Source organism: Schistocerca gregaria, chromosome 5 (genome assembly GCF_023897955.1).
Source record: "Schistocerca gregaria isolate iqSchGreg1 chromosome 5, iqSchGreg1.2, whole genome shotgun sequence".
Lineage (NCBI taxonomy): Eukaryota > Metazoa > Arthropoda > Insecta > Orthoptera > Acrididae > Schistocerca > Schistocerca gregaria.
The window spans coordinates 275,711,064-275,730,237 of NC_064924.1; the positions used below are offsets into that span (position 1 = coordinate 275,711,064).

Consider the following 19,174-nt stretch of genomic DNA (forward strand, 5'->3'; position numbering starts at 1 on the left):
GGGTACTGATTTCTCAGGTTCTATGCACCCAAATTGCGTGAAAATGTAATCACATGTCAGTTCTAGTATAATATATTTGTCCAATGAATACCCGTTTATCATCTGCATTTCTTCTTGATGTAGCAATTTTAATGGCCAGTAGTGTATTTCTCAGCAAAACCTCCCCTATGACACGCTTGTGGACTGTTTCTGACCACGCTGTACACAAGCTGTCTTGTATTTCTGTATCTTTCTGATTCTGCAGTTATTAGATGTAATACCCTCTTTAAAATGTTGGCTATAAAATTAACTGTGACCGCTTCTGTCAGTGCGGCATGGTGGTTGCCACGACTACATACAATTCGTTTTATCCTGGCGGGATGGCATTTACCAGCAGACTAATGTAAGGTGTCACGTAGCTCACAGAGTACATACATGGTTCAAAGGATATCACAATGATTTTACCATACTCCTCTGGCCACCAAACTCCCGGAGTTGGACCCAATCGAGGATCTGTGGGACCACCACAACTGGGCTGTTCAAGCCATGGATCCACAGTCGAGAAATCTGTGATACTGGCCATGGCACTGGGGTCAGCGTCGCTCCACATCCCTGTCAATAGCTTCCAAAACCTCATTGATTCCCTTCCTGCATGTCTTGCAGCGGTCTGCACTACAAAAAGTGGTTATACAGGATTTTTACAAGTAGGCGTATTAAAGTGACTTGACAGTGTAGATATCTAAAATAGGGCTGGAATTGGGACATTAATTTTCTGCTTTCAAATTCGCTTATTGCAGCTCTCCAGAGGGATACATCTGAATGAGTGGCAGTGTGGCTGAGACATCCAGGTGCCTCACTCATGGGCGTGTGTATGTTTGTGTGTATATGCCAGTGTGTGTACATAAGATGTTCCTCAATGCTGACAGAGTTTCGGCTCTCCACTGGGATGTATTTGAAAGAGTGGCTAAGTGGCTGAAGCATCCAGTTGCCTCCCTTGTGTGTGCGCATGACGTCCCACAATGCTGACAGGGTGCGGCATGGCTGAGTGGTGGCATGAAATCACTGCTTCCGTCAGTGATGTGAGTTGTGGCGCTCAGAAAATATTCTAAAGCCGGGTTCACACACGCAACGAAAGTATCGCCACAAGTCAAGTCATTCTGGAGTGGCGCTGTGAGCTACCGTTCACACAGGACGCCACAAATTCTTCGTCATTGCGCAGTTTGCAAAATGGCGTCACCTGTCTCAGCTGATTAAACGGCTGTACATATTACTAAATAAGATGTTTTGGAAACATAATAAATGTAAAATATTACTTACCAAAGTGTTTCTCGTCTCTCTTGTCTCGACTACATGTTTTAAGAACTGGTCTGCAGCTTCAAACCAAGCAAGGCTGGGTTCATAAATACCGTCTGTAGACGCACCACTCTTAAGTGATTTCAGTGCTTTTTTATGGTCATTCATGTAAGCATTGCGAATGCTTCGAATTTTTAATTTTGTTGTAGCTACATCAATTCCAGGTACATATTCACGCATACTGTTTACTATTTCAATTAATGCAGCATCTTTCAAATTTCTGTCTGCATGATTCGCTTTTGTGGTTCCAAAGGCATTCTCGTTCTTGGTACACCTCCAAGAATCTCATAATTGTCGCTGTTGATCACTTTTTCGACATATGAATAGCAAAAGCACTATCTGCGAACGAATACGCACTAGAAAGGTTTGAATCCAGCCGCGAGGTAGCAATCGAATGACGTTATTCGATTGTGGAGAAGGCAAAATGGCGCAACAAAGTAGAATGAAGTTCAACTTTTTGTGGAGTGACAAAAGTTGCGCTTCTTAAATGGCGCCACCGAAAACTAGGAGTTCACAGATGCGACTACAAAGCAAGTGCAGTTAGCCATTAGCAGTGGCGATACTTTTGTTGCCTGTGTGAACCCGGCTTAAGTTCAGAGTTGGTGGCCCCCGCTGGGGCCGCTCGGCAAGCCGTGGCTCATTAGCAAGCCCATGATGTCGCACAATGGCCGGACCATCGACCACATGGCTGGGAATTCCGTGGTGACCCTGTGTCGATGAAGGAGACTTGCACGGAGTGCCAAAGATGGCGGACTTTGTGAAACCTTAATGGCAGACATTTCACAGTTTGTAAAGAAATTAATAGTAGCCAGATGGAAATGATACCTGAAAAAGAAACATGTACATTGCCATTATTTGCACGATGATTCCGATGGCGTAATCAGATTTTCAATATCTTTATTAGTTTAAAGTTTAGTATCTGACTGTACATTATACAAGTAACACCCAGCAAACGAATTTCCAGAATCTAAACAGTTCATCCGATTTTGTCGACCGACGTGTCTTTATAAAGCTATTAATGTAAACCTAAACTGGTATAAATTACAGGCATCTCACTTGAATAGTACATGAGTTATTGGAGGTGAACGTGACCTGTTACTGTCGATCACGTCTGGCCATAAGTACTCCAAGTTGCACCAAAAAACGGTAGCACCATGCTTATAGATATATATTTTCATCTATGTCTATGTTTATATCCGATATATACTATTCATAAAGAAATTGGTCAATTATTTACTGTGTTTTATAAAGCACAGAGACATTAGGCAACTGGCTTACTGCTGTTCTATTCCTTTGATATACTTTTATTTAATTTGTTTATGTATCTGATAATTTGTGTTAGAGCGAGTTTATGGGCCAGCCGTAGGAATATTTATTTAATTTCAAGTTATTTAAATGTAAGTGCAGTATTTCGAATGTGTTTCAAAATGTTTGTGAGTGTGCGTTGGCTTGGAGACATGTCGGGAGCGCTATCGTCAATGAAACCGCTCGTTACTAAGGGAGGCGACTACCGAATTGAATGGAGAGGCAGTTCTGAACAGTGAGGTGCGAGGGACAGTCGCAGAGGACACGGGAGAGTTCTGGATAGTACGGGAGAGGACACGAGAGAGTCCTGGACAACACGGCGCGACGAACGCACGGTCGCGGGAAAGACTTGGAGAGTGGAGCAATTTGTGCATGGTTGCGAGAGATAGAAATATTTTGTAGTGCCGACTTGTGCACTTGTGAGATTTCCGTGGCTTCTGCAGTTAAGACGTAGTACACGTTTAGAAGTGAATATCTTGCGAGCTATGTTGTTGTTCGTAACTAAGTGACGTAGAAATCTATTGTTTCCCTGTTAGTCAACATAAATTTTATTTAAATGCCGGACCATCGACACCAATAAGTGTTTTATAGAAATAAAAAGCATTCTTAAAGGTAGTTCTGCTATCATACCCATAATTTAAAGTCGTTAAAATAGTACCTGCAGAACTTATTTAATTGCAGTTTTTCATTTATAAATTTCTACATATCATCCAAAATTCGCAATTTCCGAGCGATAGGAACCTTCGACCATTCGATTCGTGTGTGTATTTGTATTGTATACTGTCGACTCAGCAGTATTCGGCCTGTAATGTGGCAACTACGTATCCCTGGCCCTAGAAATCGAAAACCAGCCAAAATTTTTAATATTTCAACTCTGAGTCAGAGGATACGTAGTTCAGGTTCGCCACACCATCACATCGCATTTTTATTTGAAAGTCCGCAGTTGCAAAGTGGCTGAAGCATGCAGTTGCGTCCCTTGTGTGTGCGCATGACGTCCCACAATGCTGAGAGGATGCGGCATGGCCGAGTGGTGGCGTGACACCACTGCTTCCGTCAGTGATGTCCTCTGGGCTAAGGTAGTGGTGGTTCTGGCATAACTGATGTCTACAGCGCTGCGGCGGCCCAACGCCACCTAGAGAGTGGCGGTAATAACAATAATAATAATAATAATAATGCAATACTCTCAAAAGATTAACACAGTAAGTGCCAGGGGATGTGTAAATTTAAGGTTATGGCTCACATTGTTTACTTTTTATTACAGTATAATCGTAAATGAACTTAAATTAGTTACCTTTGTTGTTTTGCTGATTGTTAAATTTTCCCTTGGGATAGCCCGTTTCCACTTTTCTAATAATTTTTCTTCCTTTGGAAATGTAAAAGCTTGCACTTTCTGTCCCGTCAGGTAATTGCCTTTACACCCTGTCACACAACATCTGTACGGCATTTTTTCTGTCACTAACACAAATTCGAACTGTGCATCACATAAATGACGTAAAAAACGTTCTAAAACAGTTACGTTGTGCTGCATTCACATACTCCCATGCACAGCACAACGTTATAACACACTTCTCGCTCCCTTTTGTTATGACTACTCTTGGCTACCCGTCATGCTGTTCGTAGGGAGCACTCAGGCCTTCTCTCTAGGTGGCGTTGCCGTGACCCACTGTCCGACACAAATCCGCTTTCTGTGCACTCCGTAGGCTATTCCATTCGTACTAATTCACGCCCGTCTTCCTGACCTTGCACCAATACCTCTCCACTACTCTCCTGTTGGCAGAATTAAGTCCTTCATGACCTGCAAACACGTGATGACCTAGTAGATAGTGTCGAAGTTCCATGTCGCTTTTCGCGGATGATGCTGTAGTATACAGCGAAGTTGCAGCATCAGAAAATTACAGCGAAATGCAGGAAGATCTGCAGCGGCTAGGCACTTGGTGCAGGGAGTTGCAACTGACCCTTAACATAGACAAATGTAATGTATTGCGAATACATAAAAAGAAGGATCCTTTATTGTATGATTATATGATAGCAGAACAAACACTGGTAGCAGTTACTTCTGTAAAATATCTGGGAGTATGCGTACGGAACGATTTGAAGTGGAATGGTCATATAAAATTAATTGTTGGTAAGGCGGGTGCCAGGTTGAGATTCATTGGGAGAGTCCTTAGAAAATGTAGTCCATCAACGAAGGAGGTGGCTTACAAAACACTCGTTCGACCTATACTTGAATATTGCTCATCAGTGTGGGATCCGTACCAGGTCGGGTTGACAGAGGAAATAGAGAAGATCCAAAGAAGAGCGGCGCGTTTCGTCACAGGGTTATTTGGTAAGCGTGATAGCTTTACGGAGATGTTTAGCAAAATCAAGTGGCAGACTCTGAAAGAGAAGCGCTCTGCGTCCCGGTCTAGCTTGCTGTCCAGGTTTCGAGAGGGTGCGTTTCTGGATTTGATATCGAATATATTACTGCCCCCTACTTATACCTCCCGAGGAGATGACGAATGTAAAATTAGAGAGATTCGAGCGCGCACTAAGACTTTCCGGCAGTCGTTCTCCCCGCGAACCATACACGACTGGAACAGGAAAGGGCTGTAATGACAGTGGCACGTAAAGTGCCCTCTGCCACACACCGTTGGGTGGCTTACGGAGTATAAATGTAGATGAAGATGTAGATGTAGATCATGTGTCTCTTAAGCACTCTATTGCTGGGCACTGCTAATACTATTACTCGAGGTGCCAACTTGGTTTCTCTTCATGGCAATCCATCCTACGTACAAAACAGTGATTGTTTAGTATACCGCTTACAGTCGCCATCTGTCTTCTGCACTTCTTAAACTCATTACCATCTATTTGCAACACTGCTACTTTCCTACATAAGCCATCTGTGTTCCCATGTTTCTTTCCACGCTTATTTCCAATTTCAAAATGAAGCTCCCTCAGTCTTACCACCACAGAGTCAACCAACTAGAAGGGACCTTCAGTCCCAGAAAAGTTTTAACGCTGCATGATCCTTCAACACTGGAAACTTTTTGCCATAGAGATAATACTTGAAGTAGGTGATTCCGTGGATAAGGCTCAACATCTCCTTTTACGTCGTGGAGTAATTCCTCTCTGATGTCCGAATGCTTAGCTGGGTGGTAACGTGCTTGCCTCCCGTGCAGTGCGCCCAGGTTCGATTCCCGGCCGGCTTGGAGATTTTCTCCGCTCGTGGACTGGGTGTTGTGTTGTCCTCATCATCATTTCATCCTCATCACCGGCGTACAAGTCGCCCAACGTGGCGTCGACTGAAATAAGATTTGCACTTAGCGGCCGATCTTCCATGGAGGGGGCCTCCCGGCCAACGAATCCATACGCTCAGTACATTTTCCTCTCTGCTGAGTTCAACTGCCTTAATGCATAGGCTACCGGGTGCTCTGCGGCACCTAGGCAATACAAAGCCAAGTGCATGATTGGACACATCGCATGACAGAATGAATTCCTTGCTGAACTCTGGAAACGCTAAAAACTTGATGTTAAAGCTTGTCTCAGTCTCTCTAACCAAATATTAAATCTTTCTTCCGTAATTGCGTTAACGATTTGGCAACGTCAACAGATCCCTTTACGAATCTTCGGTTGTTGTTGTTGTTGTTGTTGTCTTCAGTCCTGAGACTGGTTTGATGCAGCTCTCCATGCTACTCTATCCTGTGCAAGCTTCTTCATCTCCCAGTACCTACTGCAACCTACATCCTTCTGAATCAGCTTAGTGTACTCATCTCTCGGTCTCCCTCTACGATTTTTACTCTCCACGCTGCCCTCCAATGCTAAATTTGTGATCCCTTGATGCCTCAAAACATGTCCTACCAACCGATCCCTTCTTCTAGTCAATTTGTGCCACAAACTTCTCTTCTACCCAATCCTATTCAATACCTCCTCATTAGTTACGTGATCTATCCACCTTATCTTCAGTATTCTTCTGTAGCACCACATTTAGAAAGCTTCTATTCTCTTCTTGTCCAAACTAGTTATCGTCCATGTTTCACTTCCATACATGGCTACACTCCAAACAAATACTTTCAGAAACGACTTCCTGATACATAAATCTATATTCGATGTTAACAAATTTCTCTTCTTCAGAAACGCTTTCCTTGCCATTGCCAGTCTACATTTTATATCCTCTCTACTTCGACCATCATCAGTTATTTTACTTCCTAAATAGCAAAACTCCTTTACTACTTTAAGTGTCTCATTTCCTAATCTAATTCCCTCAGCATCACCCGATTTAATTTGACTACATTCCATTATCCTCGTTTTGCTTTTGTTGATGTTCATCTGATATCCTCCTTTCAAGACACTGTCCCTTCCGTTCAACTGCTCTTCCAAGTCCTTTGCCGTCGCTGACAGAATTACAATGTCATCGGCGAACCTCAAAGTTTTTACTTCTTCTCCATGAATTTTAATACCTACTCCAAATTTTTCTTTTGTTTCCTTTACTGCTTGCTCAATATACAGACTGAATGACATCGGGGAGAGGCTACAACCCTGTCTCACTCCTTTCCCAACCACTGCTTCCCTTTCATGCCCCTCGAGTCTTATGACCGCCATCTGGTTTCTGTACAAATTATAAATAGCCTTTCGCTCCCTGTATTTTACCCCTGCCACCTTTAGAATTTGAAAAAGAGTATTCCAGTCAACATTGTCAAAAGCTTTCTCTAAGTCTACAAATGCTAGAAACGTAGGTTTGCCTTTTCTTAATCTTTCTTCTAAGATAAGTCGGAAGGTCAGTATTGCCTCACATGTTCCAACATTTGTACGGAATCCAAACTGATCCTCCCCGAGCTGCGCATCCACCAGTTTTTCTATTCGTCTGTAAAGAATTCGCGTTAGTATTTTGCAGCTGTGACTTATTAAACTGATAGTTCGGTAATTTTCACATCTGTCAGCACCTGCTTTCTTTGGTATTGGAATTGTTATATTCTTCTTGAAGTCTGAAGGTATTTCGCCTGTCTCATACATCTTGCTCACCAGCTGGTAGAGTTTTGTCATGACTGGCTCTCCCAAGGCCGTCAGTAGTTCTAATGGAATGTTGTCTACTCCGGGGGCCTTGTTTCGACTCAGGTCTTTCAGCGCTCTGTCAAACTCTTCACGCAGTATCGTATCTCCCATTTCATCTTCATCTATTCCTCTTCCATTTCCATAATATTGTCCTCAAGTACATCGCCCTTGTATAAACCCTCTATATAATCCTTCCACCTTTCTGCTTTCCCTTCTTTGCTTAGAACTGGGTTCCCATCTCAGCTCTTGATATTCATACAAGTGCTTCTCTTTTCTCCAAAGGTCTCTTTAATTTTCCTGTAGGCAGTATCTATCTTACCCCTAGTGAGATAAGCTTCTACATCCTTACATTTGTCCTCTAGCCATCCCTGCTTAGCCATTTTGCACTTCCTGTCGATCTCATTTTTGAGACTTTTGTATTCCTTTTTGCCTGCTTCATTTACTGCATTTTTATATTTTCTCCTTTCATCAATTAAATTCAATATTTCTTCTGTTACCCAAGGATTTCTAGCAGCCCTCGTCTTTTTACCTACTTTATCCTCTGCTGCCTTCACTACTTCATCCATCAGAGCTACCCATTCTTCTTCTACTGTATTTCTTTCCCCTATTCCTGTCAATTGTTCCCTTATGCTCTCCCTGAAACTCTGTACAACCTCTGGTTCTTTCAGCTTATCCAGGTCCCATCTCCTTAATTTCCCACATTTTTGCAGTTTCTTCAGTTTTAATCTACAGGTCATAACCAATAGATTGTGGGCAGAGTCCTAATCTGCCCCTGGAAATGTCTTACAACTTAAAACCTGGTTCCTAAATCTCTGTCTTACCATTATATAATCTATCTGATACCTTTTAGTATCTCCAGGGTTCTTCCACGTATACAACCTCCTTTCATGATTCTTAAACCAAGTGTTAGCTATGATTAATTTGTGCTCTGTGCAAAATTCTACTAGGCGGCTTCCTCTTCCATTTCTTAGCCCAAATCCATATTCACCTACTATGTTTCCTTCTCTCCCTTTTCCTACACTCGAATTCCAGTCACCCATTGCTATTAAATTTTCGTCTCCCTTCACTACCTGAATAATTTCTTTTATTTCATCGTACATTTCTTCAATTTCTTCGTCATCTGCAAAGCTAGTTGGCATATAAACTTGTACTACTGTAGTAGGTGTGGGTTTCGTATCTATCTTGCCCACAATAATGCGTTCACTATGCTGTTTGTAGTAGCTTACCCGCATTCCTATTTTCCTATTCATTATTAAACCTACTCGTGCATTACCCCTATTTGATTTTGTGTTTATAACCCTGTTGTCACCTGATCAGAAGTCTTGTTCCTCCTGCCACCGAACTTCACTAATTCCCACTATATCTAACTTTAACCTATCCATTTCCCTTTTTAAATTTTCTAACCTACCTGCCCGATTAAGAGATCTGACATTCCACGCTCCGATCCGTAGAACGCCAGTTTTCTTTCTCCTGATAACGACATCCTCTTGAGTAGTCCCCGCCCGGAGATCCGAATGGGGGACTATTTTACCTCCGGAATATTTTACCCAAGAGGACGCCATCATCATTTAATCATACAGTAAAGCTGTATGTCCTCGGGAAAAATTACGCCTGTAGTTTCCCCTTGCTTTCAGCCGTTCGCAGTACCAGCACAGCAAGGCCGTTTTGGTTAATGTTGCAAGGCCAGATCAGTCAATCATCCAGACTGTTGCCCCTGCAACTACTGAAAAGGCTGCTACCCCTCTTCAGGAACCACACGTTTGTCTGGCCTCTCAACAGATACCCCTCCGTTGTGGTTGCACCTACGGTACGGCCATCTGTATCGCTGAGGCACTCAAGCCTCCCCACCAACGGCAAGGTCCATGGTTCATGGGGGGGGGGGGGGGGGGGGGGGGGAATCTTCGGTAATTAAAAAAAAAAAAAAAATGGTTCAAATGGCTCTGAGTACTATGGGACTTAACATCTGAGGTCATCAGTCTCCTAGAACTTAGAACTACTCAAACCTAACTAACCTAAGGACATCACACACATTCATCCCCGAAGCATGATTCGAATCTGCGACTGTAGCGTCGCGCGGTTTCAGACTGAAGCGCCTAGTACCACTCGGCCACAATGGCAAGCAATCTTCGGTAACAGTTTGCGAAATCAAGGAAATATTGAAAGCTATTCACTGACTCAAGCACAGAAAAATCAATCCCATGTATGTCTTAACCCCATCTCTATTTACGGTGTGACCAAGGTATGCCATTTCATCCAGCACGAAATTACACCTATGCGTATTCAACATGAAATTCGGTGTACTCAATCTCAGGAACACTTACCTTAAACGTTATATTTGCTGTTCTGTATTATGCTTGTGGACAAACATTGACTTGGTTTCAGTCCTATGAGAACTCCGTCTACCAATCTCTGAAACGTCGCAGGTGCGTTCTTACAAAGCTGTGTAAATAGTCGTAAATTACGAATTAAATTAATTCAAAATTGAATGTGTGTAGTCGTTTATACATTTGTACTAAAATCTGATATAGAAATCCCGTACGAGGACGGTTACTCCTAAAACATAGACGCAGTAAAGCACAGGGCGGGCGTGAGAGACGGCAACTGCGGATTCCAGAGATCATATACTTGCGCTGCGATCGCTGCCATCTGGCCTCTACAAGACTGACCGAAAGTCATCCAGTACGATGAAGTGATTATTTTGAAACTGCAGTATCGACACATGTTTGTCTAAAATTATGGTTCCTAACGTAATCAACGTTAAGAGGTAGTTAGTTCGTTCTTGACCATGACACACTGCAGATCGTCCTAGGGAGAGGATTTGGGTCAAGAATGTTATGTTCAAGAGCGGTAAGCCTAACTACGCGTATGAAGGTATGGTTAGCACGATCTAGGAACGAATTAACCAGTTGTAATTTTTTTCTGATTCCAGGCGAACAAGTTCCTTTTATTTATAATCGGGAATGTTGGTGCGTAATTGCTCATGGTATAGCTAGGAAGATCTTTGTAAGCATTGGTGCTAATAAGCAGACAAATACAAAAAGTATAGCTTCTGCAGTTCTTATTAATTTTCGGTGTTTTTGAAATTTTGATTGGTATTGTGGATTGGGTCAGACAGAGGATTCGATGTACTTCCTTTACGTAAAGCTAGCGGATCTGTTGGCCCATGCAAAGGCAAATGAGTGTGAGGTTTCTTGACGGTTGATGGCGGTTTCCTATTACTAGAGCAAGATGACGTCTCAAGTTGTGTAAGTAGTTATTGTATTTAATATAACAGTCCCTAGCAACGAGTAAATTAGGAAACGTTTTGATGAAAGGCTGCAGAAAGTTTTGAACAGCGATGATCTTCCCTAGCTATTATAATAATATATAATAATAATTTTATCTTGAATTTTGGAACCATATTAAGAGACTGCATGTGTGCTGTAATTTGGCGACTGGTAAAGTGAGGAGTGACCGTTCATTTTGAGTTTATTTGTGGGATTCGCGATCTGTCAACGCCCGCAGAGGCTTAGCTTGGGCCATGAATTGTTCTAAGGTTCATGTACAGTGGCGGTGACATTTAGGATTTTTGTTTCAATTTCATTAGATGGGGTTAAATTGATTTCCTGACGCTTGGCCACTGTCTTTTGTAAAATATTGACAAAATTAAGTACAAACATAAAAAAGAAATACCTTATAGGAATCAAAAACCCCAAATCATTATTCTTACTTCAACCCATAAGTTTTAAGGAATTTACAGTGATATATTTCGAGTGCCTTCGTCGTAAAGTGACACACTACAAAAACATTTGTGTGACTTCTTTAGTTACAACTAACGGACTCACATGGAGAAAATCGAATATCTTGAGAGATATCAGAACAAGATTTTTTACGGTAATTAATCCTGAATAAGGAAACAAATCAAATTTTATCATTTTTAAAAACATTTTCGCTGTCATTGATATTATTGGTCCAAATAAACTGAAGTACCGAAATGTACTATTAACATCGCTAAGATAAACAAGGAGCAAAGAGATCATTTTCATTCACAGGAGCTCAGTCTTTCTACGAAGCTACCTAATATTATAATACGAAAAGTAATTAGTTTACTACGTTGGTCCTAAAAAGGTATAGAGTTTATAGGAAAAGAGATTGAATTTCTTTGTTTATTAACAACAGTGATTAATAACTTACAATGTGGTCATTCAAACTCGCTCAAGTACTGAATACTCACTAATAAGGGGGATTTATTTCCAAGTTTTTATTTGATTTTTGAAGTGAGAAAAACTGTTGTAGATTTTGCAATGAATTGATAGTGACTGTTAGTTGTTACTGTAATTTCATTTGGCGTAATCATTCACTGAGTAGACATTTTTGAGAATTTAAAACTATTCGTCTACTTGGGATACGTTGAATTCTGTAGTGACAATTCCACTGAATATTAATAAGCGTAACGAATCCTGAATGTGCAATTGTAATAACAAGAATAACGAGAAACAACAGATTAAGAATCCTCGACTAAATCCATATCAGAAACCACAAATTGTTCTACTATGTACCCTAACAGGCGCCCTTGAACAAATTATTTTTTTTTTCTTGTGCACGTGCTGCGTGTTATACAATTGAATGGAGTGTAATTATTGTTCGATAATATTACTCTCCTCAATAATCCCATCCTTCAGCTGATGATCGATAAAATCTTCTAGAATGGGATGAAAGTACATCGGAACTCTGCATGATTTACGGTAAACTAATGATTCACTTCCTGTTGGCATCCAGTGATGTCTATCTAATACGCGTAGCTGGCAACAGCCGAAATAACAAATCCCTAAATTAACTCTTCCAATGCTTCCTTAATGCTTTCGTTTAGGTGATTTGCCTTTTCTCGTAATGCAGTTTCACTGGCGTTTGGCGATTGTCCGTTGCATACCATTCTTCCTCCTCTAGGATATCCATAATATTGATCAACATCCCCTTCATTAACCGTAAATCCTCTATGCTACAATTATCCACGAATACAGGTATCTTTTTCTCACCATTTACCTCTCGTGCGTGTACAACAGTTGTTTTTACTAAGTAACCTGCCTGATTCAGTACTTCATTTATTCCAATGGTTCTATCACACATAAAATTCCTACCAGTAATATAGACTCGGCATTAACTCAAATCAATTTCCCAGTACCTTTAGGTACATATTTGTATGTATCAAATCTTAGTGTGATTGTTAGCAGTTTAAATGGTTTTTCTTTCGTGATAGACTGAGCTTGTGACATTGCTACATTGGCAGGGGTTTCACCTAAATGAAACATTTTCCCATCAAGCTCTACCATATGCTGCCAAAGATCGATTTCTGCACAATAGGGACACAAGAAATTCAATCCCAGTATTATGTCACAGCCCTCACTCACATGTGGCACAGTCTCTACACATTTCTAAAACTGAACCACACCCAGACAAAAGTCTACATCCACCGATCCAAATGGCTTGACACATCCCCCCCCCCCCTCCCCCGCTCAAATTAATCTACACCGTGGCTGGTTCAATTGCTTATGTTCCATCAGTTTATCACACATGCGACTCTGTGCCAAACAATGTCCTGCAATTCCTCTTTCCTATTATTCGTCTAAGTGTCCAATCCACCACTGCATACGACTTTATAGCGAACCATTTAATGGGAGTACCTTGGCGTTTGGTTTTTCTCCGGTCCCCTACCTCTGAAACTACTGCAATTACTGTTCCCTACTACTCCTCAGAGAGCACAACCTACCTCTGCATACTACTTTGTAGCATCTAATCTTACTGGGAACGCGGACCTTAGATTCTGTTTGGTATTTAATGTCTTGTTCTTCCTCGGTCCTTTGCCTCTGAAACTACTGTGAACTCTGTCTCTACTTTCATGCCCCGAGGCTTGTGATATTGCCTTCTCACAGGCCCCATTTGCCCACGTCTATAGCACTTTATATTATCTGAGAACCCTGTTCGTCTAATCTGCATTCCAGATGGTATGTAAGTTTCATCACATCCTATTACCATGCAGCTGTGAGCAAATTAGTCAGGCCCCTGTCCGTACTCGTCTTGACATCCCTGCAGATAATCCTCTAAAAAAAAAATGCATCAAACGCCTTATGCTCAGCCTCCCATAAAATTATCTCATTTACCACAGTATTCTGTTCCAGCTCGTTAGTATACCCATTTATATTTCTTATCCTGTCTTCAAATTCTTCCACCGATTCCGCATGTTTCTTCGTTATGTTCTCTAAAGTGTCTGGCGCAATTCTGCTTCCTATACTTCTGGACTAAATCCTTCTTAAATTCTTCAAACATTATAGTTCTCTTGATAGTCTCTGTACACCTATCATTACTTTTTATTTTCCCGCTAAACTCAATTTTCCTATTCTTAAAAGTTCTATGTGAGACCATTCTTCCATCTCAGAAAAGCGTTCTGTAAATTCGTGGACATTCTCAGTTGATTTCCTAGAGAAAGGAGCAACTGAACTTGCAGCTGACGAATATGTATCTCGCTATGGCGATTTCGACTCCACTAGACCACGTAACTCTGTATAGTATGCTATCAAATACACTACCCCTTCCAGTAATATGCTAACTGCCTCTGGTTGTGACACACGTTATGTCTTCGACTGCAGAAGCCTCGTCCTTCCCAACATTAATTTTGAAACGCCAATATTCCCAAGACAGACGAAATAAAATAGACTGAAGAGCCAAAGAAATTGGTACACCTGCTTAACAGCGTGTAGTGTCGCAGCACGACTTGAGATGGACTCTACTAATGTCTGAAGTAGTGCTGGAGGGAACTGACACCATGAATCCTGTAGGACTGTCCATAAATCCGTAAGAGTACGAGGGGGTGGAGACCTCTTTTGAACAGCACGTTGGAAGGCATCTCAGATATGCTCAATAATGTTCATGTCTGGGGACTTTAGTGGCCAGCGGAAGTGTTTAAACTCAGAAGAATGTTCCTGGAGCCACTCTTTAGGAATTCTGGACGTGTAGGGTGTCGCATTGTCCTGCTGTATTTCCCAAGTCCGACAGAATGCACTATGGACATGAGTGGATGCAGGTGATCAGACAGGATGCTTACATACGTGTTACCTGTCAAAGTCGTATCTAGACATATCAGGGGTCCATATCACGCTACCTACACACGCTCCACACCATTACAGAGCCTCCACCAACCTGAACAGTTCACTGCTGAAATGCAGGGTCCATGGGTTGATGAGGTTGTCTCCATACCAGTGAACGTCCATCTGCTAGAACCAATTTGAAACGAAACTTGTCCGACCAGGCAACATGTTTCCAGTCATCAACAGTTCAATGTCGGTATTGACGGGCCCGGACGAGGCATAAAGCTTTGGGCAGTCATCAGGAGCACACGAGCGTGCCTTCGGTTCCGAAAGCCCGTATCGGTGATGTTTCGTTGAATGGTTCGCACGATGAAACTTGATGAGGGCCCAGCATCGAAATCTGCACCGATGTTTTACCGGATTCCTGATATTGACGGTGCACTCGTGAAATGGTCACACTGGAAAATTTCCACTTCATAGATATTTCAGAGATATTGTCTCCCAGAGCTCGGGCGCCGACTGTAACACCACGTTCAGTCTCTCTTACATCATGATAACCTGCCATTGTAGGAGCAATAACCGATCTAACAACTGCGTCATAGACTTGTTGTACTATGTAGTATATAGGCGACGCCGACCGCAGTGCCGTATTCTGCCTGTTTGCATATCTCTGTATTTGAATACCCATGCCTATATCAGTTTCTTTGGCGCTACTGTGTATGTTAATCTAGTTTTTACGTTCAATCCTAACATTTTCGACTCTCTGAACTGCCTAGCCATATGCACGTAGCGTTTACGTGTGAAACATATCACTGATACTTATACTATGCACGGTGCTGAATGAAGTTCTAAGTTACGCTGCCTACTTCTAACACTTACTATCTCATCAAGATTTCCATTACCTCTGAAGTGTGACAAATCTGACTGTTTAGTTGTAACAAAATTCACTTTACAGAAAGCACGACAGTCAAGCCTCTTTTCCATGACTAAAACATTAACAACAATTAAATTTTCTGGACTCGCCGTAACGCAGGCTTTAGATTGAGACGTTGCTCTAGAAAGATAACATCAGTGTCCTGACACCAGTGAAACAGGCCTGGAGTCAGTAGATTTGTTTTTTGCTTTAAAATCCGTTTATTGTGGCTCTCCCCTGGGATACATTTCAAGCAGCGGCATCCAGTTGGCTCCCTTGTGTGTGTGCGTGATATCCTGGAATGCTGACAGAGTGCGGCGTGGCTGAGTGGTGGCATAACTTCGGCGACTTACTTCGGGCTCGACAGCTAAAGCAGCGGCGCCTGATGTCTCCAGCACAGTGGTTGTCGTGACCTACTGAAGGGGCGTTGTAGACAACGCGATATGTCCCAAGGCTCTGAGGGCAAGCTGTTCCAATGCAAGGTCGAACTGCAAACCCTATGCAGCCCTGTGACGATAGTGCTGCGATACTAATACAAGAATATCTCACAACAAAAGTGGTTAGGTTAGGTATTTATATGTTCGGTCTGTGCTTGCTAGGGTTTTGCTATTCCTTGCGGCACATAATATACACTAAACATTTCTGCGTTTGCTGGTGTGGAAAGACTTCCACCTTCTTCCACTTACGTGCTTCTGTGTCAACTATTTCCACATCTCACCTGGCTGGCTCGCCTCGCAACACGCGACAGCTGTGCTATGTTTCGTAAGGGAAGACGACCACGCTTGAGTGCGGCTGGCTCGGCTGTAATTTGCTTCTGACTTTATGCTTTTCTGACTGAATATTGTACGCTTACGCCAGAGCTTTTTCCAGTCCTCGAAACGCTTCTGAATCTCGATCCTATGATAGCTTTATGTCCTCTCAGCGATTTGTTTTTAATCTCATTTATTTTTTACACGCCCAGCTCCGTATGACCAAATTGAGGAGCAAATTTCTAAGGTCATGGAACGTGTCAGTACATGAAATGACTACATAAAAGTAATAGCAGCTAAAAATAAAATGATTATGAACCCGAAAAAAGTCAATCCATAAGGTTAAGTAAACGCAATCAACAATACAAGAAGAATCAGCCTATTTTTCAAGGAACTTCTCGACAGAATAGTAGGAATGATCCATGAGTAAAATCTTCAGTTTCGATTTGAAAGCGCGTGGATTACTGCTAACATTTTTTTAAATTTGAGTGGTAGCTTACTGAAAATGGATGCAGCCGTATACTGTAACCTTTCTGCACAAGAGTTAAGTAAGTCCGATCCAAATGCAGGTTTGATTTCTGCCGAGTATTAACTGAGTGAAAGCTGCTTATTCTTGGGAATAAGCTAATATTGTTAACAAGAAATGACAGTAAGCAATACACAGGGTGGTCTACTGATCGTGACCGGGCCAAATATCTAACGAAATAAGCGTCAAACGAAAAAACTACAAAGAACGAAACTTGACAAGCTTGAAGAGGGAAACCAGATGGCGCTATGGTTGGCCCGCTAGATGGCGCTGCCATAGGTCAAACGGATATCAACTGCGTTTTTTAAAAAATAGGAACCACCATTTTTATTACATATTCGTGTAGTATGTAAAGAAATATGAATGTTTTAGTTGGACAACTTTTTCCGCTTTGTGATAGATGACGCTGTGATAGTCACAAACATAAGGCTCACAATTTTAGACGAACAGTTGGTAACAAGTAGGTTTTTTAAATTGAAATACAGAACGTAGGTACGTTTGAAAATTTTATTTCGGTTGTTCCAATGTGATACATGTACCTTTGTGACCTTGTCATTTCTGAGAACGCATGCTGTTACAGCGTGATTACCTGTAAATACCACATTAATGCAATAAATGCTCAAAATGATGTCCATCAACCTCAATGCATTTGGCAATACGTTTAACGACATTCCTCTCAACAGCGAGTAGTTGCCCTTCCGTAATGTTCGCACATGCGTTGACAATGCGCTGACGCATGTTGTCAGGCGTTGTCGTTGGATCACGATAGCAAATATCCTTCAACTTTCCCCACGGAAAGAAATCCGGGGACGTCAAATTCGACGACCAATCCACCTGTCATGAAATATGCTATTCAATATCACTTCAACCGCGCGGGAGCTATGTGCTGGACATCCATCATGTTGGAAGTACATCACCATTCCGTCATGCAGTGAAACATCTTGTAGTAACATCGGTAGAACGTCACGTAGGAAATCAGCATACACTGCACCATTTACATTGCCATCTATAAAATGGGGATCAGTTATCCTTCCTACCATAATGCAGCACCATACATTAACCCACCAAGGTCGCTGATGTTCCACTTGTCGCAGCCATCGTGGATTTTCCGTTGCCCAATAGTGTATATTATGCCGGTTTACGTTACCGCTGTTGGTGAATGACGCTTCGTCGCTAAATAGAACGCGTGCAATAAATCTGTCATCGTCCCGTAATTTCTCTTGTGCCCAGTGGCAGAACTGTGCACGAAGTTCAAAGTCGTCGCCATGCAATTCCTGGTGCATAGAAATATGGTACGGGTGCAGTCGATGTTGATATAGCATTCTTAACACCGACGTTTTCGAGATTCCCAATTCTCGCGCAATTTGTCTGCTACTGATGTGCAGATTAGCCGCGACAGCAGCTAAAACACCCACTTGGGCATCATCATTTGTTGCAGGTGTTGTTCACATGTGGCTGAACACTTCCTGTTTCTTTAAATAACGTAACTATCCGGAGAACGGTCCAGACACTTGGATGATGTCCACGATACCGAGCAGCATACATAACACACGCCCGCTGGGAATTTTGATCACAATAGTAATGCATCAACACGATATCGGCCTTTTCCGCAATTGCTAAACGGTCCATTTTAACAAGGGTAATGTATCATGTAGCAAATACCGTCCGCACTGGCGGAATGTTACGTGATACCACGTACTTATACGTTTGTGACTATTACAGCGCCATCTATCACAAAGCGAAAGAAGTGGTCCAACTAAAAGATTCATATTTATTTACATACTACTCGAATATGTAATAAAAATGGGAATTTCTATTTTTTTTAAAAAACGCAGTTGATCTCCGTTTGATCTATGGCAGCGCCATCTAGCGGGCCAACCGTAGCGCTATCTGGTTTCCCCCTTAAAGCTAGGCGAGTTTCGTTCTTTGTAGTTTTTTCGTTTGATGCTTATTTCGTGAGATATTTGGCCCGCTCACTATCAATGGTCCACCCTGTATATATTGAGAGGTCAATGTCAAAACACCCAGACTCGTGAACAGGGGTCGAAAAGAGGTTCGTGGACGTCGCCACTTATTGCCTGAACCGCCCATTTCTGAGCCAAAAATATCCTTTTAGACTGATTGCTCTTTAAGGCTTTCTTTTAGTTTTGGGCCCAGGAAAGGGCACCATGGGTCAGTGTCTGGCGAATAGGAAGACTAGAGCGTCATTACAGTAACTTTGTTTAGCACGAAATCTGGGTTTAGTTTTCGGATTCGTTGA

The 19,174-nt window shown here is 42.1% G+C and overlaps 1 protein-coding gene across 2 annotated transcripts in view; it reads left to right on the forward strand.

Moving 5' to 3' along the window:
- The first annotated feature begins 10,322 nt into the window (after positions 1-10,322).
- Positions 10,323-19,174, forward strand: part of LOC126273178 (uncharacterized) — a 131,571-nt gene continuing 122,719 nt past the window's right edge. Inside the window, exon 1 of one of the 2 annotated variants that reach the window (XM_049976669.1) lies at positions 10,323-10,536. In XM_049976669.1, the coding sequence (XP_049832626.1) occupies positions 10,495-10,536 (42 nt within the window). In that variant the 5' untranslated portion in view covers positions 10,323-10,494. The remainder of the gene's footprint in view (positions 10,537-19,174) is intronic. The other variant, XM_049976668.1, reaches the window with a different exon arrangement.